The 24,894-nt window shown below is 47.0% G+C and overlaps 1 protein-coding gene across 9 annotated transcripts in view; it reads left to right on the top strand.

Annotated features, from left to right (window-relative positions):
* Positions 1–24,894, top strand: part of HIVEP3 (HIVEP zinc finger 3) — a 238,290-nt gene that overhangs the window by 181,017 nt on the left and 32,379 nt on the right. For 4 of the 9 annotated variants that reach the window (XM_081015378.1, XM_081015382.1, XM_081015380.1 and 1 more), the window contains 3 exons: positions 495–555; positions 2,765–8,460; positions 10,014–10,159. In XM_081015378.1, the coding sequence (XP_080871504.1) occupies positions 3,409–8,460; positions 10,014–10,159 (5,198 nt within the window). In that variant the 5' untranslated portion in view covers positions 495–555; positions 2,765–3,408. Of the gene's footprint in view, positions 1–494; positions 624–2,764; positions 8,461–10,013; positions 10,160–24,894 lie in introns of all 9 variants that reach the window. The other 5 variants (XM_081015385.1, XM_081015384.1, XM_081015383.1 and 2 more) reach the window with 5 other exon arrangements.

The raw sequence follows: 24,894 nt of genomic DNA, 5'->3' as shown, positions 1-24,894 counted from the left end.
TTGCTTTGAGACAAAACAGCAATACGTATTTAAATGCCGTTTTTTGTCTATTCTTTTAAAAATATATATACAGATCAATGCGGAAACAGGATGGAACAGATTTGAGTGTGAATTCACGTGAGAGTCGAGAAATAGACTGAGACACCCATCCCTGGTTGAGTCACAGATTGTTGGGTTGGCGGAAGCAGCTGTTGGCCATTGATTGATTGAAATGAGTGTCTTGTTGCCACAGATGTTTATTAAAAGAAGTGTCTGTGGCAGGAGCAATGGACTGAAGTTATTGGACAGCAAATCCCAGCAAATCCCTGTCCATTGGCACTCCTGCTAGCTGAGGCTGATGGGAGCTGGTATCCAGCAGCATCCTAAGAGCACTATGTTGCTTGCCTCTTATTGCATCAAATGGCCCATGGGTCTTCACATGTTTGCAACCCCCCCCCCCCCAGTTGGTTAAAAGTGAAGCAAACTTGGAGCAAATTGTTTTTCTCTTTCCACAGAAACGATGAGCCTGGAGACGTCACAATAGTACTGCTATCTACAATGTGTCACGGTTTGAAGGTTAGCAATTACTCAGAGAAATGATGAGAAATCACCTTCTAGGAACATCGGCAGGTGCCTCATATCAGGTCAGGCTATTTCCCCAACTAGCCCGATATTTCACCTTCTTTGGCTGGCAGTGGTTCTCCAGGAGTTCATTTAGGGGGGTCTTCTACATTAATAACAATAACAATAATAATATTTATTTATTTATACATACATACCCCACCCATCTGGCTGGGTTTCCCCAGCCACTCTGGGCAGCTTCCAACAAAAGATTAAAAATACATTAAAACATCAGTCATTAAAAACTTCTCTAAACAGGGCTGCCTTCAGATGTCTTCTAAACGTCAGATAGTTGTTTATTTCTTTGACATCTGATGGGAGGACATTCCACAGGGCGGGTGCCACTACCGAGAAGGCCCTCTGCCTGGTTCCCAGTAACTTCACTTCTCGCAATGAGGGAACCGCCAGAAGGCCCTCGGCGCTGGACCTCAGTGTCCGGGCTGAACGATGGGGGTGGAGATGCTCCTTCAGGTATACTGGGCACTTGACTCCTTAGATAGGAGTTTCCAAGGACTGAACCTGGGACCTTTTGCATATGAAGTGCAGGGACAACCCCTGAGTGGTGGCCCCGCCCCTCTTCCTCTGTAGCTGCCCCAAATCGCCTATGGGCAAACAGGTCAGAAGACAGTAGTGTAGATTGGGTGGGGAACCTCAGGGGGGAAATTTCAGCCCTCCAGGCCTCTCTGTCTGGCCCTCAGGATTCTTCCCAGGCTACGCAGATCCCCAGCCCTGCTCCACAACCACCTCAGGTCTTTTTGCCTGTCTGGAACATGTTGCTGAACTGTGATAATGCCTCTCGCTTGCCTGGGTAGAGAATGGAGAGGTGTGTTTGTACATGTATCCGGAAACCTCTGATGTTTGCATGGCCAGAACTGTACAAAGGTAAGTTGTATCTGTTGCCATACCCACTTTTGCCTGTGGCCATGCAAGCTACTGGCGTGCAGCCCTCAAAATGTTCCTGCTGATTGTGCAAGCCACAGCTCCAGAGTTCTGATACCATAAAGGTCGACTCTATGTGATATCATAAAGACGATGAGAACACAATCTGCATTTGCGCATTTTCTGTTATTAAAGGCCTTCCATGTTGTTCATTTCCCTGCCTTTTCTAGGCAAACCCCAGAGCAGCACCTATTTGCCCCTTCGGTTGGATAAGGTTTCTGACATTCACGAGAGAACAGGATTTTCTTTAAATGAAAAAATAAATAAATGCAAATATCTAACCTATAAATTGTCCAGCTCACAGCAGCTGCAGGAAGCGGGGCGGAATCAAAGTTAATTTTGAGTAATCAAGTGCAGGTGACTGTTTACAGTCTGAGGTCATCTTGGCTGTGCATGTTTTCTGGAATACATCTACTGCCCTGGATTATGTTCATTAGCACTTTTTTTAAAAAAGTGTGCATGGTGTGTGTGTGTGTGTGGGAGAACTTAACTGCAATAAGTCTGCCTAGGATTGCTGCCAGGAAGCATGATCCGCTGCCTGCTTCTGTAAAAGGGGAGTTCTGTTGTCTTCAGTTCCATTGGGGAAGGACTTTCCTTCAGGGATAGAGCACCTGCTCTGCATGCAAAAGATCCCAGGTTCAATCACTGGCCTCTCCAGGGAGGGCTGGGGAAAACTCTGGAGAGCCACTGCCAGTCAGTGCAGACAGAACTGAGCCAGATGGACCAATGGTCTGACTTGGTAGGGGACAGCTTCCTACGTTCCTCCTATGTACTCTGAATACAGTGGTGCCCCACAAGACGAATGCCTCGCAAGACGAAAAACTCGCTAGACGAAAGGGTTTTTGGTTTTTTGAGCTGCTTCGCAAGACGATTTTCCCTATGGGCTTGCTTCGCAAGACGGAAACATCTTGCAAGTTTGTTTCCTTTTTCTTAACACCGTTAATACAGTTGCGACTTGACTTCGAGGAGCAACTCATAGAACGCGGTGTGGTAGCCTTTTTTGAGGTTTTTAAAGACTTTGGTGATTTTTGAAGCTTTTCCAAAACTTTCCCGACACCGTGCTTCGCAAGACGAAAAAAATCGCAAGACGACAAAACTCGCGGAACGAATTAATTTCGTCTTGCGAGGCACCACTGTATTGGATTGCTTTAAAACATGATGAATGCAAACGGTAGCAATTGTGTGTTTGTGTGTGTTTTCACCTCTTCGACAAATGTCGTTGCAGGATTGTGATCGGTCTGGTTCCCGAGGTCTCTGAACGGCAAAGGGGAAGAAGAGGAAAGCAAAGAAGGAATCAGGGCACACATGCGGAGAGAAACAGAGGACTGCCAAGTGCTGTTTTTCCAAGCCAAGGAGAAAGATGGCTGCGAGATGAGCATGGGAGCCTCACGTTTACCAAGGTTTGCATGAGAAAAAGGACCCGAGGCAATGTTCTGGGTTGCTTCTCCTCTTTGAAGGCTTGCCACCATCAACGGTGATAAAAATGGCCCGCTTTAAAGCCTCTGCAAAATCCACAAGGAAAATATTTGGACTACAGGTTTTGGACCGTTTTCCTGCTTTGAAGTAGTTTGTCATGCTTTACCAGTGTGAACTCTCTTGACCCTCAACCAACCTTTTTTTTCCTTTTCATTGTTCCCTTCCCACCCTCTGTTCCTCCCCCCCCCCGAATCAAACAGCAGCGAGTGACGCTTTGAAATCTCGAGTCAACAACCGTTTTCTCTGGCCGCCACCTTTGGCAGCCCCACAGCAAATGCCGGCGAGCTAACACAGAGGAGTCCTTCCTTCATTATCCATGAAGCCTGCCGACACCTTCCCGAAATAGATTCCTTGGACCATCTCCCCCCTCCTCGCCTTTCCCTTTCCAAGGTCATGGATCCTGAACAAAGCCAGAGGAGCACAAAGAAGGGCGAGGAAGGGTCGAGGAGGAGGCTTGTCAAAGGACAGGCTTTCCAAAGCAGTGTTTCGTCCACCGCTACCTATCCGGGGAGCTCGGCTCCTTTGCAAGGCTCTCCCCTCCGGGACGTTGCAGCACAGCAGCCTTTTTCGAGGGAGGAGGCCCAGGAGAAGACAGGGCCAGCCCAGCTCAAACGCCCCTCTTTTGAACGCCCTCCACACATCTCCCAGCTTCAGCAGCACCCCCTGTCACCAGCGTTCATGCCTCCCCGGAAGCAGGAACATGTCCTTGAAGGCCCCACGACATGGCAGCTAGTTGACCCAGCCAGAGCAGGTCCCTCCAGTTCGTTTCCATCCTCTGGGCTTCACCCTGGCCAGCTCTTGCCGTCCCGTCCTCCTGTCGTCCCCGAAGAGGACATGCCCTCTGTTCCAAAGGTCTACACTCCCCGCGCTTCGCAAGCTTCCTTGAAATCCTCGGAAGAAGGCCACAAGAAAGAGAAGAAACCCCAGAAACCCGGCAAATACATTTGCCAGTACTGTAGCCGGCCTTGCGCCAAGCCCAGCGTCCTCCAGAAACACATCCGTTCGCACACAGGGGAGCGGCCCTATCCCTGCGTCCCCTGCGGCTTTTCCTTCAAAACCAAGAGCAATCTGTATAAACATCGGAAGTCTCACGCTCACCGGATCAAAGCCGGTCTCGCCTCGGGGACTGGGACCGAGCTGTACCCTTCCGGTTTGGAAATGGAGAAGATGGCCGGAGAGGAATTTGAAGAGCCCACCGAGGGTGAAAGCACTGACTCGGAGGAGGAGACCAGGAGCGCGCCGAGCCATTTGGCAGAACTGTTGCCCCGGAGAAAGCAAACCATGTTGTACGGGTCGGGAAGCCAGAGCTCTAGCCTAGAGAGCTGCTCGTTTTCTCACTCCAGCCTGTCTCAGTCTCTGGAAGAAAGCAGCCCGTTTGTGGAGCCGGCTTCGGAGCATGCCCTAAGTCATAAATCGGAGGAAACGCATACTATCAAGCAGAAACTCGCTCTTCGATTGAGTGAAAGAAAGAAGGTGATTGAGGAACAGGCTTTCCTTAGTCCTGGCAGCAAAGGGAGCACAGAATCCGGCTATTTCTCCAGGTCAGAGAGTGCCGAGCAGCAAATCAGCCCACCAAACACCAACGCCAAGTCTTATGCAGAGATTATTTTTGGCAAATGTGGGCGAATTGGCCAACGGACTTCCATGTTAGCAGCAGCCACCGCCCAGGAATTTCCCCAAGTATCGTCCGAGGAGAAACTCAGCACAGTTCCTTTGTCTGTGCCCAGAACGCAGGTTATTGAACATATCACCAAACTGATCACTATTAACGAAGCCGTTGTTGACACCAGCGAGATCGATAGCGTCAAGCCCAGGAGAAGTTCACTGTCCAGACGCAGCAGCATTGAATCGCCAAAGTCCGGCCCGTACAGAGAGCCCTTTGCGTTAGAAATCAAACCCGGCTCCGGTAGCCAGCTCGATTCATCCAAGTCACTGATGCCCCACATGGAAAAAATGAAGCCTGAACAATCGTTGCTATCACTCCAGCATTCCCACAGTGCCACAGAGACAGTGCCTCTCCTACGAAGCCACTCTATGCCTTCAGCTGCGTGCACCATCAGCTCCTCCCATACCTTTAGAGGTAGCTACTCTTTCGATGACCACATCACCGAATCGGAGGTCCAAAGCCGCGGTCAGGTGTCTTCCCACCCACGCATGCTAAAACGGCAGCCCGCCATCGAACTTCCATTGGGGGTGGAGTATGGTTCGGAGGACGTGGGCACGGTGAGCAAAGAAAGCACTTCCAAACCTCCTGAGGAACAAGAAACCAAGGAGAGCGAGCTCACCAAAAAGTCAAGGAAGGGCGCGAAAACAAAAGGGTTCATGTACGAGTGCAACGTTTGCGGTGCTCGGTACAAGAAACGGGATAATTACGAAGCCCACAAGAAGTATTACTGTTCAGAACTGCAGGTCTCCAAGCCCCGATCTTCCAGTTCTCATTTTTCGTTGGAAGCCGAGAAGGGTTCCGTAGAATCTGATCCTTGGCCACAGATGATGCATTATAAGCTGGGGACAAGTTTAGAACTAACTCCGCTGAGGAAAAGGCGTAAGGAAAAGAGCCTCGGTGATGATGAGGACCCCCCGGCTTTTGAGTTGACCAGTCCATCTTCCTGTAGCTCTGGGGCAGCCGCTCAGTTTACTAGCTTGAAACCCACTGATGTGGCCTTGAACCTGACTTCCGAGTCCATGACGTCACCAGCAGACCTCAGCAAATCGATGCCGCTCTCTGACGCCGGTGTCACTTTCCACTCTAGGACTACAAAACCATCTTTTGGTACGGAGGTCAAGGAGAGGAGGACGACCTCAAAGGAGATCTCTGTCATCCAGCACACAAGCTCCTTTGAGAAGTCGGATTCTATCGAACAACTGAGCAGCTTGGAAGGGGAGGAAAAGCTGTCGTTGCCCTACACTTCTCAGTCAGCTGCACAGCAGAGCCGGCCGACTCATTCCCTGCAGCCAAAGCTTGTGCGTCAACCCAACATCCAAGTCCCTGAGATCCTGGTCACAGAAGAGCCGGACAGGCCAGAGACGGAGCCTGAACCTCCCCCTAAAGAGCCGGAGAAGACGGAGGAGTTTCAGTGGCCACAGAGAAGCCAGTCTCTCTCCCAGCTTCCTGCAGAGAAGCTGCCACCCAAAAAGAAGAGGCTGAGGCTTGCAGAAATGGCTCAGTCTTCTGGAGAATCCAGCTTTGAGTCAGTGAGGAGCCCCAGTCAGGAGAGCAGCATCTCCCATGCCTCCAGCCGCTCAACGTCATTTGAACGCGAGGAAGCTGCTTCCCAGTCCTCTGAATCCCACATAAAACCTATTGGGCTCGGCCCACACATGCTAACAGTGCCAGGCCACCACCACCCTCACCACCCTACCCGAGAAATGCGGAGGTCCGTCTCTGAGCAGACTCCCAACGTCTCTCCCTCCTCTCCAATGTCGGAGACCCGCAGCAAATCATTTGACTATGGGAGCTTATGCTCCTCCTCTCCCACTTCCCTGCCCCGCCCACCAACAACATCAGCAGCACAGGAGAGGAGGAAATGTTTCCTGGTGAGGCAGGCGTCTCTTGCTGGGCACCCAGAGCACGAGCCGGACTCTGGCTCCAAAGGAGGGACAGAAACGGAAGAGCTGCTGCTGTCTACAAGCAAATCTTCAGCTGCAAGTTTGCCCCAGCAGCAACCACCGTCCTCTTCCTCCTCCTCTTCTCAAAGAGGCTACCCGGCTGACAAGGGTGAGCCAAAAGACTGCCCTGAGCGCACATATACCCACCCCTACACTGAAGCTCTGCAGGTGTTTCACCATCCATCGGCGCAATTGACGCTCCACGAAAAACAGTACATGGCCCCGCAGATTTCTCTCTTGCCATTCCAGCATCTTTTGCCACCATCGGGACAGACGGTGGAGCTCTTCTCCAGCCAGACAATGACCGACCTCTTTTCCACTCAGTATTCCATCCCGCAAATACCGGACTCCATCTTTGAGAATGCAGCCATCCCGCTGCAAGACACTTTGCTGCACCCAGGCCAGCTTCACATCGCCCCTCCGCTGCTGTCCCACCCAGGCGACGTGGCACTCAGGCAGAGCCCATCCCTTGTCCCTGTGCACTACCCAGGCTCCCCGCCGCTCCATTCTGCCTTTTTTCTGCCCCTCCATTCCCAGCTTGCTCTCCAGTTGCCAAGTGACATTGGTGCCCATTTGCCCCAGCTCAAATCCAGGCTCTCTCCACCCACTGGAAGTCCCATCTTCTCCCCATTTGCAGACTACAGCTCTGAGAGCAGACTGCATATTTTGGCCCGGCCTAGCAGCCCCTCTGCATCTGTCTCCATCTCTCAGTTGGTGGTGCCTGCACGATCTGAGCCTGTCGTGTCGCTAGTGGTCCCAGTTCGCATTCAGACGAACATGCCCTCCTACGGAAGCGCAATGTATACAACCCTTTCTCAGATCCTGGTCACTCAGTCACACTGCAGCGCCTCTTCTATCATCCTGCCCAGATTTGATGAGTATGAGGCCAAGGGTACCTTGGTTTGCACCGCTAACGTTCACGGAATCGGCCTTGATCTGGCACAGATGATCACCGAAGAGCAGAAGAGCATCTTCCAGACACCCTACCTAAGGCTGCCGCTGTCACTCTCAGAAAAGAAAGGCTACATTCCTCTTGGCTCGCCATCCGAAAGCCTGTTGGATCTTGAAGGGAGTCCGTCGACTGTCGGAGGAAGCAAGCGGATGCTGTCTCCGGCTGGAAGCTTGGAACTCACGATGGAAACCCAGCAGCAAAAAAGGGTGAAGGAGGAAGAGTTCTCTGAGATGGAGGAGAAGTTGGAAGCAGCGGTGGCCCCCAGTGCAACAGAGGAAGGGAAGAAGCACAACCAAAGGAGAGTCAAGTCAGAAATGCCCCCGGACGTATCGCCTGAGCAGTCTGAGTTGGAAGAAGTCCAGGGAACTTTATGGCCAGCCTCTCCACAGCCTGAGGTCTCGAGCTCTGAGGGGCGAGAGGAGTCTAAGCATCCAGCTGGCAAGCAGTTGCAAAGCAAGGAATCCCCGCAGATGGTGAAGAAAGAAGATTTGAAAGAGCCTGTGGAGCCACCTGCAACAACCTCCCCAAGTCCAGCTCTTCATTCTGAGGCTGCCCAAAGTTCAAAGAAGTCCCAAGAGGGGCCAGATGTCAAGAAGGTATTTCAGTTCCCCAGTCTCCATACAACTACTAATGTCAGTTGGTGCTATTTAAATTACACAAAGCCAAATCACATTCAGCAAGTTGACCGAAGGTCCTCGGTGTATGCCGGCTGGTGCGTTAGTTTGTATAATCCCAACCTCCCCGGTGTGTCCACCAAAGCAGCCCTTTCACTCCTGCGCTCCAAGCAAAAGGTGAGCAAAGAAACCTACACCATGTCTGCTGCTCCACGTCCAGAGGCAGGGAGGCTTGTGCCCTCAAGCGCCGGGAACCCCAAAATGTCGGAGGTAAGGAAATTGGGTTTTCCTTTTGTCCTCACCTGTTTTGTAAGATTTGACGTGGATGCTGCCATTAAAATATAGAAGTGGATAGAAGTGGATATATTAGTGAAATGTGTGAACAAAACTGGATAAGTGAAAATAATGTGCCAGATTGCATCGTACTGTGGGAAATTTGCCTGGAAAGATGCATGCAAAAATGTACATATTAGGAGAAATGTGCGTTAAAATGCACACAAATTTTCATATACGCTTTTTGTTTCTTAAGTTGCCATCTTAAGTTTGGGAAAATGAGAAATGGAGGTAAACTGAAATGGACAGGTTCATTCACTGCTAGAGCAGATCCAAAACAGTCTGCCACTTAAGAAGAGCTTCACACGGTACAGATCAGTCTGGGGTAAACATAGCTGCTGTTTATGAAGACATGCTAGAAATCATAGCGTTACACGACTGTCCTGGAGAAAAAGCTGTGTTTGGGCTATTTTCCAATGAGATGAAAAGAAGATCAAATGCTTAGAACCACTTGGGGGTCGTTCAAAGAGGGATGTTTGGGGTATGTTTGGTTTGGTTTTGTTTTTTGTGGGGAGGGGGTGGTTGTGTGCTGGACTGGTTAACTTCAAAGCATGCTAAAGGCATCGCTCCAGGACGAAAATTTAAATGAAATCCAGATTGCTTTTGGAGAACGGTCCCAGCAACTTAACCAGATTCATACCTGACTTCCTTTCTTCCCTTGTCCTGTAGAAAGAGTTATCTAGCTGACGAGGGATTCCTGGGCACTGGGGATCCTGTTCTACCCTCCCACCTGATTTCCCAGGCCTTGACTGGTCAGAAGGTTTTGATTCTTAGTGCCAGGGAGATGCTGGGGTGGGTGTTCATGATTCAGCCCCATACCCATTGGTCACAACTTGTTCCAGAGTCACCCAGTGAGTTTAGTGGCTGAGTGGAGACCTGAACCCCCAATCTACCAGGTCTTAGTCCTGCATGCTAACGACAGAAGTGTTCAGAAATGCCCTGTCCCTTCCCGCTTCAAGCACTGAATGAATGCTTGAACAGTTATCCATACAAGATGCTCGTGGCAGCTGGGGACAGACTGTCTACCTGAAATCTGGGAAGGAGTGGAGAGGAAGGACTGGAGTTCAGTCTTGAGGCTGGACAGTGAAGGTGGGAGGTGCAGAACTCACTGCACAGTAGAAAAACTCGCAGCTGTTCTTGTGTCCGGTGATCTCCTGTACGACTCCTAAAATGCACAGGGTCATGCAAGCCAAGCAGAGTCCTCAGTCCAGATTCCTCAGGTTCTTTTTATGCAACTTTAAAGCAATTGTTCTGCCCCATTGCTTGTTCCCACCCACCCCATGCAGCTCAGACCGGTAGCACCAGGTCTAAAATGAGAACCTTCCAAATCAGGTTTAAATCTTTCACTTAATTATCACTGAAGTTAGGGTGGCTGCTGGGTTTCCTCCCCGACTCTCCAGAGAGAGAGAGCCTTGTCCAAGGTGTCTGTCTTTGGTAACAAGCCTTTGGAAGAATAATAAAACCGTTACTTTCATCCTTTGGCGAGGTAGGTTCACCTGCCTTCGCTCCTCCCCAACGAAGGTCGAAAGGACGAAATGAGAACTGAAAAGGAAGAGGAGAAAAGAGGAAAACCAGAAGACGACATTCCCATATCCAAACGGGGGGAGCCAGCCCGGATCAAGATCTTTGAAGGAGGGTGAGTATTGTGCTTCGCACTCCATCTCCTGTTGCGTCTGTCTGATGGAAAGCTGTCCTCTTGAAAGCAGCTTGTCAGTAAAAGATGCCACATGGAAGTCGGCAGGGAGTCAATCAGGCCTGGCCTTCCATTGTTTCCTTTTCCAAGTCTGTCCATCGCCCTTAAATTCTCTTTGACTTTCATTATCTGTATGCCAATGGAGTAAGCACTGAGTTTCAAAAGAGTTGGACAGAAAGCATGTATCTGTCATTCAACCCTTTGCCTATAGAAATTCTGGAGAACTGTGTTGTGAAGGTGCACTGTCCCAGGCAATTTCCCCCAGAGCATTCAGTTTAGACTGAATTCTTTTAAGCATCATATTGGAAAAAGCTAAGAGGACAATAATCTCAAACCTTAGAGGCAGATTGCATTTGTTCACATTGGCTCTTTGGCCCAGATAGCGCAAGCATCACACATCACTGGCTGTACTTGTGGTCACCAAGCTTCCACACAAACTTGTGCGAAAACATACACACTGGATTGTGCAATACATCACACATCTTTTATCTGGACTTTGGGATAAGGTCCTCTCAACCCTCCTCCATCCCTAGCAAACTTCTAAGAGCATTTGCACAGTCCAGATGTTTCCACACATTATTTTTATTCTCTGGATTGGGGTCCTATCTGTCCCAATGTTTATCAGTTTTATCCATATATATAATCCAAGAGTGGGGAACCTGCAGCGCTTCTGATATTGTTGGACTACAACTCCCATCAGCCCCAGTCCCCAAGGCCAATGGTCCGGGATGATAGGCTTTGTAGTCTGACAATATCTGGTGGGCCACACGTTCCCCTCCACAATATTTTGTGTTCATTTCTTCTGAATTATCAAGAGTTTCGATTTGTGCTCAAACTGCAGCGGTGTGGAATGGAGAATATGGACACCCTTAAATAAATCCTTAAGCCCTTCCCCACAATTTTAGCCATATCAAGACCTCCCTGTAGCCAATAAGGATGTGCTTACTTTTACCGTGCCTATCTGTGGAATTTGTTGCCACAAGATGTGTAATGGCCACCAACTTGAACAGCTTTAAAAGGTAACCACATAAATTCATGGGGAATAATGAGCTGTCTTGATAACTATATGCAAATCTCTAGGATCAGAGGCAGCAGGACTACTGTTTTCCAAGGAGCAATAGCAAGCAAGGGCTAGTGTCTTTCTGTTCTGCTTGTGGGTTTCCCAGAGGCAGCTGGTTGGCCACTGTGTGAAACAGGATGCTGGACCAGACAGGCCTTTGGTCTGATCCAGGAAGACTCTTCTTATGTTCTTCTTAAACAATAGATAAAGGTGCTGCCACTCAAGGTTAGGGGGACCCACACTCCGCATGGTTTAAATTCAATACTGCTTTCTGCTTTAACACCCAAATTTCACTTGTAAATCAGGATGAGCTTTTTTTGTTGAAGAAGGAGGGAGATTATCCAAATGCTGATTTTCTGCATATATTTTTAAAAGTCTGTTGTTTGGGGCACTGTTGCAATATCAGAAACATGGAGTCCCTCCGAAACACCCCCCCCCCCCAAATGATATTGCTTGGAATAGCCAAGTCAGAGGTCAGCAATCCTTTTGTGTGTGCGTGTATGTGTGAGAGAAGAGAGAGAGAGAGAGAGAGAGAGAGAGAGAGAGAGAGAGAGAGAGAGAGAGAGAGAGAGATGGCTGCCATGGTTAACTGATAAAAGCAGTTTGATTGATTAAACAGTTTTGATTAGCAATAGGGAAGGATTGAGCTCAGATTCTGAGCTCTTGAGCTCAGATTCAGGAAAACAGACACCCCTGACTGAATCTGGGTGGATCATGAGTCATGGATCACCAAGAGTTGCGCGTTGCCTCCTAAAAATGTCTTCATCTTTTAAACTTTTCAAAATACGGCCTCTGGCTACCCAGGGCTTAGGCAGGGCTTCTTGCTGCTGCACACTTTGAGCACAACTACGTTAAGACCTGCTCAGCACACCGGCACTGAGTCCTTGCCATATTTGTTCTTAAAGCAAGTAGTGGCAAGAAGCCCTATGCAGTAGCTGCTAGGGGTGCCAACTTGAATAAAATATTGGGGAGACCCAGGTGAGCCCCGCCCTGCATAATCAATCACAGTGTGGTGTAATGGCGTAGTGGTTAAGAGCAGTAGACTTGTAATCTGGTGAACTGGGTTTGATTCCCCGTTCCTCCACATGCAGCTGCTGGGTGACCTTGGGCTAGTCACACTTCTCTGAAGTCTCTCAGCCCCACTCACCTCACAGGGTGTTTGTTGTGGGGGAGGAAGGGAAAAGGAGATTGTTAGCCGCTTTGAGACTCCTTAGGGTAGTGATAAAGCAAGATATCAAATCCAAACTACTCTTCTTCTTCTTCTTCTTCTTCTTCTTCTTCTTCTTCTTCTTCTTCTTCTTCTTCTTCTTCACATAATGTGGTGCACATACTCCATTAGAATGGCAATGCCCATCAACTTTGGGGGGCAGACCCCTCAAATATTTTATGGGGGGACCATGGACAGTGCACAACCCTTAGGCCTCCTCCCATGTTCTTATTTTAAAAAATCTGTTTCTGTGCAGATTGTTTTTTTTAATGAAATTCCATTAAATATCTTCCTGGAAAATGGAAGGGGACAGACTTTTTCTCATCCTGATGCCATACTAGGACATTAATGGGTCCATCCATTCCTACTTTGATTGATTTTTTAAAATGTTCTTGATTAACTGGACAATACTTATAGATATGCAAATACCATAATTTTGATACAGGTAGTTATAAAAACTGCAGATAGCAAGAACCATTTTGGAAGCAGCATTTCTCCTTCTCTCACATACACAGGAGGGAATTCCTCTTCTATGATGCTGCCTGCTATAACATATTTGCATGTAATGGGAAAAGTCTGCTTTTTCATTTCAGAATTCTTGTTTTCTCTTTATTAATTCCATTTCCACCCTGCCTTTCTTCCACAATGGGTATCCTGTTCTTCTCAGGGTGGACACTCTCAGGGGAAGCGGAAACCATTAGACTTTAGTTTCTTTGAGACAAATAATGGCAAGGCAAGTTGTTTTAAGAAGAAGCTAGGACAATGGACAGCTCCCAGTGGCCCCTTACTGGCTGAGCAGTGGGAAGAAGATCTCAACAAAGATCTGAAATCCCCTGATCTGAGATCCCCTGAAGACTTAAGAAGACTGCCCAAGTCTGTTTACTCCACCTCCTTGGAGGAGTTGACTGTGCCCCATTCTGCAGTTGCTGGCTGCAGTTGCTCCCACTTGTGGAAGAAGTAGGATTAGTTTTGAGAAAGGGCAAGTAAGAGGTGACAAGATGGAAGTTTGTAAAATTATACATGGCATGGAGAATGTGGATAAAGAAAAGTTTTTCTTCCTCTCTTATAATACTAGAACTGAATGATGGAGGGGAAGAAAAGCAAGTATTTATTCAGGCAGACCATAGACAAACCTTGGAACTTGCTCCCGCAAGAGACAATGAGAACCACCAACTTGGATAGTTTTAAAACAGGATTAAATAAATTCAGGGAGAATAAGGTTGTCCGTGGCTACTAACCATTATGGCTATGGTTATGTTTCTGAATTGTTGTTGGGAACTTCAGGTGTTGCTGTTGTGCTCATATTCTGTTTGCAGGCTTCTTACCGGTTTGAAATATACTCGGAGTTGAGTGTTGATTTCATGCTCTTTATTTCAGCTCATGGTAAACAGTGAGTGAGTGCTTTCCCCCAAAATGGGTCCTGCATGATTGGCTGATTCAACTCCCCTCCTGGAGCCTGATTGGACTGCTCCTGCAGGCCAATCAGGTTGCTGATTCACTTCCTCCTGGAGCCGGTTTGGGCGGCTCCTGCAGACCAGTCAGGTTGCTGCTTTCTAGGATCCTACCTGCCTATTGTTCTAGGATCCAAGCTCAGTACATAACAGGGTTCTAATGCAATATCATTAGGGACTCATTCTCTAAGTCTGAGGGAGGTAGAAAGGTTACATCCTCAGGCCAGGAAGTAAAAACCAAGGTGGGGGAGAAGCCATTGATTCCAGTAGGAGCTTTGCTTGAATTCAAGCGAAGAGAGAGTTTCAGCCTGAATGTTTTATTCCAAATGTGTCTGGGGGAAAGATATTGGAAAATCGTAGCACAATGCTGATGTCATTCTGTGTAACTTTAGGTTTGTAGTTTGTAGTTTTTTGTTTTAATGTTGCTTTTGGACAAGTCCTTGCTTGAGTTCCCCTTTTGTGCTTTTGAATTATTATTCTTTCTTTTTGTGTGTGTGTGTCTCCCCTGGAAACTGTTTGCAACCCCTGAGCTGCTCCCAAATATCATGAAGGCTTTACTTTCCAATTTCTTACCCAGATGGAGGCATTCCATTGTGCACAGCCGGTTTATGCTGCATGCATCAAGCAATGATACATGACAGACAGCTCTCTCAGAAAGTGCTTTGAAGAGCTTGTGATAGTTATTGAAAAGTCAAAAATAGCTGCAAGGTAAATCCTTTCCCCGCCCCCCACCCCAGTCACGTGAAGCACCAAGATGACTGCCGTTCAATATGCAATGTTAGCTGGAAAGATTATCAACCCGCACTAGGAAGGCTTCATGGTAGAGCACATGCAAGGAAAAACAGTGGCAGATTTTGGACCCTGAAATTTCAGCAACGCCCTATGAGATGCTAAAATTTGGTGCTCCCGCCTTTCGTGCTCTGTTCAACATAATTATTGCAAGTCCCAGGTTGATGATGTTAATTAGACATACATTTCCAGTCTGTTAATTTCCAGGTAGCAAATGGTGGGACAGATATCTACCTGAGAGTCATTTCCAGACGGAATAGGCCAGGGATGGGGCATCCTGTGGCCTTCCAGATGTTGCTGGACTCAACTCCCATCACCCTTGACAGTGCTGGCTGGGGCTAGTGGGAGTTGGAGTCCCCAGGATGCAGTGATGGCCACCAACTCTGATGAAGACAAATGCATGGAGGCAAAGGCTATCAATGGCTGCTAGCTCTGTGCTCTGCCTCCATGGTCAGAGGCAGTAATGCTTTTGAATTCTGTCTAGTTTTTATTTAGGAACCAATTGAAAACTGCATATGCTGTCTCAGATATTGAAGGGACAGTAGGAATAAGGACCCTGGGAAGTTGTCCAACATAGTTTTGTGGGCTTAAGAGATTTGACAAGAATTTTTGTGAGCTATTTCTCTGCAGTCATCTATTGGGGACCTTCTGGTGGTACCACATACACCAGAATTTCATTTAATGGTGACTCAGGCGGAGTTATTCAGTGCAGTAACACCTACTTTGCATAACACACTGCCCATTGAAGTTCAACAGCCTCGAACATCATAGACCTTTCATTGGGTGCTAAAAACTTTCCTGTTTCTTCTACTGGCTTTCCTAGAAGGATGAGCTGACTCATGGTCAGTATCAGATTTCTTTTGGGAAACCGCTCTTATGTGTTGTCTTTTTATTTTTGTACAGCGCCGTGATATTTGCTAATGGTTAGTGGTCTGTAAAGTTTCCTGATAAGTAAATAAATGACCAGTAAATTTTGCTTATGTGAATTGCTGCTAGCTGATATAGCTGTATACAACTTTAGCCCTCCATACTTAGAGAGAGAATGTTCTCTGACAATATTTTTTTGCCATCTGGTGTTGACCTTTTAAGGCAGAGTTAGAAAACCTGTGGCCCTCCAGATGTTGTTGGACTCCAGTACTCAAGAATGGTGGGACTTGTAATCCAACCACAGCCGAGGGTGGGGCTACAGGTTCGCTGTTCCTGTTTTAATGGCAGGAGACTTATACATTTTTTTTAACTCTTTGTGCGTAAAAGCATAGTCTAAATGGGAGAGAGTAGACAGCCAAAAGACTGATAATTGAAAGTATTCTGAGATTTATTTTATTTTTTAAAGAGAGTTGATGTCTGAAACACTTTGCAGAGGTTTATTTTTGTTGCTTTAATACGGACACACTGGTAAGTTATATTCTTTTTATAAATATGGGCTTGGCCAGGAAAGCAATAGAGCGGCCTGAAGAACTAAGCTATCTTCTCTCCCCCACCTCTCTTAAAATGGATTAGATGAAACTTTTGTTCCCAATAAAAATAGCAGAAAATGGAGCGGGCAGCATAAAATTAGAAGGATGGCCTGTTATGGAATGACTTTTTATTTTATTTTATCGTGATAAAATATTTCAGTTGTCCTTGACATAAGTGGGCAGACAATACAAATCGATAAAGCACTACTCAGCTGGATGCGAGCTATCACCAAGATTCATGAGATTTTACCTAATTTGATCCTTCAAACTGATGCTTCAAATAGATGTTCTGTGCTATTAAAAAAAAAGTGTGATGCTTCTCACCAACAGAAATTAATATAAGCTAGTATTGTATATTAAAGTGTCCTGTGCCGACAATATATTTGTGAGTCTGGCAAAGCTCCAATTCAGATGGAGAAGTCTCAATCTAATAGACTTAGAATGGGTATTGTATCCTCCTCTCTTTCTCTCCCCCCCCTTTAAATAAAAAAACTTATGGTTTATTAAACCTTGGTTTCCCCTTGCATCTTAACCAGGAAACCATGATATAATCAAATAGAATGAGACTTAGTTTAGGACCCAGATGCTCTCCTCACCTCCTCGCTGCAATTAAAAGCCTCTAGAGTTTGCTGAACCTCTGTTTCCCACCACGGATGAAACAGAAACCTGTGATTTAATGTACTACACAGCGAATGAGCATCAGGCCCCCATGCTCTCCTCTCTCCTCTTTCTCACTGCAATGAAAAGCTTCTGGAGTTTGTTAAACCTCGGTTTTTTATTACATCTGAACCGGGAAATCATGACTTATTCTTGTACTATAATGTGGTTTCATATCCCGGATTGAAGCCCAGGAGTGAACCAGTTTCCCAGGGAAGCAGTGGCGGACCTACATTTTTGAGGCCCTGAAGCTTAAACTGTCATGGGGGGGGGGTCCTTCACAACCAACGACGAGGTCTGGGTAACCACAGTTATCTTCTTCAATTGGGTTGTTCCATGACAGATCACAACACCTTTACAATATCTGTGCTGCTGACACTCAAACTTTGGGATGTTTGAAATCTATGCAACAACAAAAATCAATCAATTTGAGTCGGGCTACTCAGATTGGGTCTACTAAACTCCAGATTTTTTAAGCAATGTGGTCTAAAGTTTCTCCTGGGGCCCCTCTGGGATAAAGTGCCCTGAAACTTAAATTTCCTTAGTTTCATAGAAGGTCCATCCCGGCTAGGAAGTTAGGGTTAAGAGTCTCTGGAAGCCTTTTGTTACAGTGCAGAAGAAAGAGACAGGAGGGCAGGAGGTAGCCTACAGGCACGCTATTTGGCCCAAAGTTCAAGAATTAAACCTGCAGTCCTATATACCAAGGGAAGCCAACACGGAACCTTCAAGATTGTTTTGGACTACAACTCTTTGTGACTGATGGTGAGGTATGTTGGTTGCAGTTGTACAGTGGTACCTCAGGTTAAGTACTTAATTCGTTGCAGAGGTCCGTTCTTAACCCAAAGCACCATTTTAGCTAATGGGGCCTCCAGCTGCCACTGCACCGCTGGAGCATGATTTCTGTTCTCATCCTGAAGCAAAGTTCTTAACCTGAAGCACTATTTCTGAGTTAGCAGAGTCTGTAACCTGAAGCGTATGTAACCTGAAGCATATGTAACCTGAGGTACCACTGTAGTCCAGAAAATTTGTTGAGTGCAAAGTTGGGGGAAGCTGCCCATGACCTTTTTTTGCTGTCATATAAAATTGAAATAAACTTCTCTGTTTAGAATATTGGTATGCCTGAGGTTTTCTAGCCTGTCTTTACCATTCTGGAGTCACAGGCATGATAGATGAGTCCATTTTAATAGAGGCCAAGCGTCTGGAATAATAAAAAAACCTCCATATTAAGATGAAGTTTCAGAAGTCCGGGCAGACATAGGGATTGGAGACCTTTCGTATTATTGATTCTGTGATGCAATCCCTGCAGCGAACTGCGAGGAAATGCTTAAGAGGCCTGGCCATCTGCAGATTTTAACATTTGCAGCTTGTTCTGTACAGATGGGTATCTTATAGCAACATGAGAAGTTGCCTTATAGCAGCTCAGTATGATCGGTTCTGACTGGCAACTGCTCTCCAGTGCATCGGGTCTTCTTTTTTATTTGGACCTGCACCTTAATATATGTTTCCTACCAGAGCTGGCAGGAATTGAATCTGGGGTCCTTGCTAAAAGTCCCACATTCAGCCCTGGCATTTTCAGGTAGGACTACAAATGTTCTAGATTGCTGCTGCCAGTCTGCTTCCTGGTTTCCCAGATTTTTATATAGGAGGGCTCTCCTTCATTCGAGTTGTTTAAGTAGATGGATGATGTGGTTGTGTCCTGCAGTGAGCAGGGGCTTGGACACCACAACCTCTAAAGTACCTTCCAACTTTATGCTTCTGAATATTGCCTCTTTCTTTACCAGGTGGGTGAGTGTTTTGGTTTGTGTTTCATTCTTGCACTGACTTTCTTCTGCTCTTCACATTATTTAACCGGTCAGCGTTAGCTATCTCCTCAGCCTGCTTGCGAAGCAGTAGCTGTCCCTTCAGAGCGGAGAGATCACTTGCAGATGTTTTCCATCAGAGCGTGGAGGAACCTGTGGTTTTTTGAGGCTTATGGATTTTTTTGACATCCTCGTTTAAACAAACAATTTAATAACTGGAATTATGTGGTTTTTCAGGGTTTCCAAGAAGCCAAACTGTTGTGCCGCCCGTCTCAGGTTCACTTGTCTTGAATTCAGTCCCATGTCTTATACATGCCAGGAGATGGATTTCTGCTTTCCATATGCTGCTTCTAAATGTAATGGTTAGAACACCTCTATGTGGAAAAATTCTCTGGAAGGGGATCCGACAGGGGGGTGGGTTTGAGAAAGATTTTGGTATGCATGTGAATTTTTGCAAAACGCTTTCCATGAAGTGCTTACCATTGGCTGGTCTTTTCCTTTTGCCACAACTCATGATGCAACTTACCTCGATGGGCAGCGAATATCACCTGCCCCCTGGCCACCATTTTTCACGAATGCTTACTTGAATTGTGCAAGTCTCTGGTGCTTGAATTGTGCAAGCCTCACGAATGTGGCGGCCATTTTTTTTTAAAAAAATGTGTGTTTCTGTGTGTCATTTTGCAACAACCCCACTTCCATGATTTCCAGTTTTAGTTGGGAGGCAAATGAAGACCCTGGTTATCTCCAGACAAGACTATTGCAACAAACTCTACATGGGACTGCCTTTAATGATAGTTTGGACATTACAGGCAGTGCAGGGTGCAGCTTGGTTGCTTGTGTCGGCCAAGCGATAGGAGCTTGTAGCACTGGTCCCATACCAGTTGGTTGCCCATGCATTTGTGGGCCCAGTTTAAAGTGCTGGTTGTTACATTTGGAGCCCCAAATTGTTCAGAATCAGGTTGTTTGAAGGGCTGCCTGCACCTGTAAAAATTATACCCAGTCCTAACATTAACAGTCCTGCTCATTGACTCGCCATTAAGATCCATCCTGTTGATGTGCACAAGGGACAAGGCCTCTTCAGTGGTGTCACCATCATGGTGGAACTCCCTCCTATGGGATGTGTGTTTGGCTCCCTCACTGACTGTTTTTAAATGGACCTTCAGGACATGGCTGTGCCAATCTGCTTTTCACTGAATAATCATGCTGGCATTCTGAAGCTGTGATTTTTTAAAAACTATCATATTTATTTATTTATTTGGAATAAATTTGTGGGTTTTCTATGCAGCTAGCTTAATTAGTTGTGTTTTCAGTGTATTTATTTGTAAACAGTTATGAGAGGGGCTTCTCTTGCCTGGAAAGAGAGTAGATAACAATGATTTAAATCAAACTATGGTTTGATCCAACTATGGTTTGTCCAAACCAGGATGGGAGTGGAGGTGCACAAGCATTCCTCCCTTTGACCCCCAAATGAATTGGGGGCCCTTCCAGCCTTCCACCTGAACTTAGAAAACTTTGAAGGGATGTTGGGGTTGAGGTTTACATGAAGGCTCCAGAGGGGCATGATTCCCAGTGGGCTGCCCGAGAAAGGACTGGGTGCAGAGGCTGACTGCCCACTGAATTTCTTTGCTGTCTGCAGAGGAGATGACCAGGGTGAGGTGAGCTTGTCACATCAGGAGGGGGCTTCTTCACCAGCCAGATTGCTCTCTGCCTCTTGGCTTCCCCCCTCTCCTGCTTCAGCGTCTGATTCTGGACTTCTCTCTGCCAGAGATTCTCCTTGCTCACTAAACCTTGTTACCTTCACAGCTCCCACCACCTCCTCCTTCCAGGCTTCTCTCTTCTCCCTCTGACCACTCATCACCATCCCACCAACAATCCCCAGCCTTCTTCCCTTGGGGGTTCCCCACCTAGTGCCTCCCACCATTCCCCTGTGTCCATGACTCTGGTTAACCTTGGGCCAGTCACTGCTTCTCAGCTCACACTGCCTAGCAGGGTTGTTGTGTGGATAAAATGGGAATGTGGAGAGAACCCATACATTGCCTTGAATTTCTTGGAGGAAAGGTGGGATAGTGAATATAATGAGTAAATAAAAATTGAGGCAGGCAGTCCACTTGAGATGAGCTGTCCTCCTCCCCTTCAACTTCACAATTCCATGATTTTGCTCAATGAAACTGAGCGGGACTGTTTGCTGCCTTGAGCAGCCTGACTCAGTTTCTCTGGAAACCCTTAGAGGTGTGGGGAGAAGTGTGGCGTTTGCCCTCCTAGGTGTGTGACATCATACTGGGTTCATAGGGAAAGGGTTAACTAATTGTAAAATGACTAACCAATAGGAACCCAAGGGGAGGAGTTAGAGTTAGAGTTGTTAAGAAGTCAGTCTAGAGTTAGAGAAGAGACGGAGAGGATAAGTCTGTGGGTTGGGCTAGTCTGATGTGAGAGAGTGAGTGAATCTGTTAAGAGGAGTCAGTCAAACAGTTGAGATATTCAGTCAGAAGGTATTAGGAAGGTATAGGCTGGTAAAGAAACTAAAGTTAAGAAACTGACAAGAATATTATCTGAGAAACCATAAACTTGTTAATACTTATAAAATAAACTTGTTTATTTGGTTCAATTTTAACAACTGTCTGGACTCAGTGTGTACCCGAGAGTAACGGGTTGGTGGCAGCGGGGAAGCGAGCACAGTGGTGGCACACGGATCAATAAACCATTAAACGTCCGGGGACCCTGTGTGATCGCCACAAGGAGGCAGAGGGATTGGATCATAGCAGGCGAGGGAGGGAGGGGGGAAAGTGTTGAAGCCCCAAGGCACCTGTGGCGAAACTAGGTTAGCTGTTACCTCTAGTGTTCTTCCATTGGAAAGAATGCATAAGGACTGTTGACTTGGCAAAATCATTTTTAGGAAAAAATAAATGTGAGCCATTAGCTCATCATAAAGATGTATTGGAAGTTAAGGGGAGGGAGGAGACTGTAGCTGCTGGAATGTGGCTTGTTACTCTTGGTGAAATTATATAATGTTGTTGTCCCCCTGTCAAGCGGGAGGTTGTCTTCTTATTCTCAAGCGTGTGTTTTGTTGTGGGTGACAGCCGTTCCATTCTGTCCCTGGACAACCCAGAACATGTCTGGGTTATGCAAGACGTCGGGAGCGATAGCGGCTGGTTGCTTCTGCGTCAGGCAACCTCTCTGGGCCTGTGTCACTAGGGCAGCTGAAAACTGTTAACATGAAGAGTCCCATCTGGAATTGTGAATCTGGTTCGCAAACTGTGGCTTCATTCATCTGGCTTCTGGCTAGGCCACAGATGCTTCTGTCAAGGCAAATCCCTTCCGCACAGATGACAGACTCTTTGTGTGTGTGTGTGTGTTTGTGTGTGTGTGGCTGCTCTTGGTGACTGGGAAAGAAGCAGATTTTGGGGAAGAGAATATCAGGTGATTGCAAGATTGCATACTCTTCCATAATGCAAGATGAGCAGATAATAGGCATCTGCCCTGCACAGGGCAGTTCTTGGGGGACGTTGATCATCTCGTTTTGCTTCTACACCAGTTCCTCGTTTGTCTCTCCCCTGCGGATGAGAGGAACAGCAGCAGCTGAGTGGTGAAGTTCTTGGTCCTGGGTTCAATCCCCAGCATCTCCTGGTAGGGCTGGAAAAAACCACTTTTTGAAACAGCAGGGAGTTCCTTCCCCCATCAGTGCAGAACAGCCTTCCCTAGCTTGGGCCACATTCGTGACATACATTTAGAACACTATGGTGACACTTTAAACATTCATGACTTCCCCCAAAGAATTCTGGGAACTGTAGTCTGCTAAGGGTGCTGAGAGTAGTCAGGAGACCCCCTATCGCTTCACAGAGCTACAATTCCCAGAGTACCTTGTGTTCCACTCTGGGAATTGTACCTCTGTGAGAGAAATGGGGATCTTCTAACCCTCCATACCTTTAACAAACTACAGCTCCCTTGTTTGCCATATTCTGAATCACATCAGTAAATTTATTTATTTATTGGTATTACAGTGGTACCTCTAGATACAAACGGGATCCATTCCGGAGCCCTGTTCGCATCTAGAGGTAAACGTAACTAGTGATGGCATGTCTGCGCACGCGCATGTCACTTTTCGCCACTTCTGCGCATGTGTGTGACGTCATTTTGAGCGTCTGCACATGCGCAAGTGGCGAAACCCGGAAGTAAGGCACTCCATTACTTCTGGGTTGCTGCGGAGCGCAACTCGAACGCGCTCAACTCAAAGCGTCTTCAACCTGAGGTATGACTGTAATTTCATAAAATTTATATAGCACTTGATTGTAAAAACAACAGCAACAACCCTCAGTGTGTTTTACAGGAAGGATAAAACAGTAAAATTATCTGTAAAAACAGTTAAAACCAGGTTTTTTAAATATTCTAAAATAATTAAAGTCAGCAATAAGCTAAAAGCACATTAAAACATATGTCTGCATTCTACATATCTGGGCAAGCTTGTCTAAACAAAAATGTTTTTGCTTCTTTACCTTTTTGTCACCAATAAGGCTTGCCTCCGTCGCTTCATTTTGTCAGAGTTGGGTTAATGTGTCTCCCTGCAGCTGAATGGGAAAGCTTCCAAGTGGCAATTTCACAGCCCTGCTAAGACCTCACTGGGCAGCTGGCTAGACCCCAGAAGCATTTTTTTCCCATCACTGACCTGGGAATTGTTTCTTGCCTTCCTGCTCACTCAGCAGTCGTGCCCTTCCAACGTGCGAGATCTGCGAGGGATTCCATTCCTGTTTTGTCAAGTTTCCCAGCTGCTTGCGGCTCCGCTCTTGCACGTGGGTGTGGTATAGCATCTGGGAACAGACAGTCTGGCAAAATTCCCTGGCCCTGGGGTTCCCTGTCTGCAGGAATATGACCTGCTCCAATTTGCATCGGAGAGCAATCGCTTGAGAACAACGGAGTCTAATGGGAAACTAGGTAAATGTTGGGGTGGATGGTTTTTGGGTTTCTGAAGAGCCACATGGTGCCAATTAAGTGGGGGGGGGGGAGGAAAGGGCACATTTTACAGCCGTTACCTCTCAAATAAACTACCAGAATTGGAGATAATGCAGAGACTCGTGTATTTTGGGGCTCAGAAATACAAGCATTTGGACTTCTGATGCTCACCCCAAAGGCAAGGTGAGCATTATGTCCCCAACGCTTCTCACTCAGATTTTAATTGGAACTTAATGGAGTAAATACTGCACTCCTGTCCCTCCCAGCCAGCCATAGCCCAAATCTTCACCCTCCACACTCTGATGATCCTTCAAGAGACTACATAACATGGGTCCTGAAAGACCTACATTGGCTCCCAGTACGTTTCCGAGTACAATTCAAAGTGACCTTTAAAGCCCTAAATGGCCTCGGCCAAGTATACCTGAAGGAGCGTCTCCACCCCCATCATTCAGCCTGGACACTGAGGTCCAGCTCCAAGGGCCTTCTGGTGGTTCCCTTGCTGTGAGAAGTGAGGCTGCAGGGAAGCAGGCAGAGGGCCTTCTCACTAGTGGCACCCGCCCTGTGGAACGTCCTCCCATCAGATGTCAAGGAAATAAACAACTATCTGACTTTTAGAAGACATCTGAAAGCAGTCCTGTTTAGGGAAGTTTTTTATGTCTGATGTTTTATCGTGTTTTTAATATTCTGTTGGGAGCTGTCCAGAGTGGCTGGGGAAACCCAGCCAGATGGGCGGGGTATTATTATTATCATTATTTATTATTATTAATAATAAAATTAAATCCCTTTCCTACTTGCCCGCTTAACTCTGCATCTCCAGAGGTGGTGCAAAGTAGAGGGAGGGCAGTCTCTCCCTCTGTTCTGTTCCAAATGTAATATTCCCAAGAACGCCGAATGGCTTGATTTTGTGATGTGGTGCAGAGAGAATGGCTCAACTTAATCCAACCCAATTCAAGCCTGGGAGAGGTTCTTCATTACCTAACTGGGATAAGTGAGCCCCAATGATGCATGGCTCTCACCTAAATGGAGGAACACATTGCCAGTTAATTTTAGTTCAGTGTCTACCTCTTTCTGCCAAGGCTAATGTGGAGGTTATCACAATTCAGTCCCTGGCATCTCCAGCTACAGGTGGTGGTCTAGAGATGCCTGTTCCCCTGTTTCCAGTGTGGTGTAGTGGTTAAGAGCGGTAGACTCGTAATCTGGTGAACCGGGTTCGATTCCCCGCTCCTCCACATGCAGCTGCTGGGTGACCTTGGGCCAGTCACACTTCTCTGAAGTCTCTCAGCCCCACTCACCTCACTGAGTGTTTGTTGTGGG

Source organism: Podarcis pityusensis (genome assembly GCF_964106645.2).
Source record: "Podarcis pityusensis genome assembly, chromosome: 8".
NCBI lineage: Eukaryota > Metazoa > Chordata > Lepidosauria > Squamata > Lacertidae > Podarcis > Podarcis pityusensis.
This window is presented reverse-complemented; position numbering and strand designations above follow the sequence as displayed.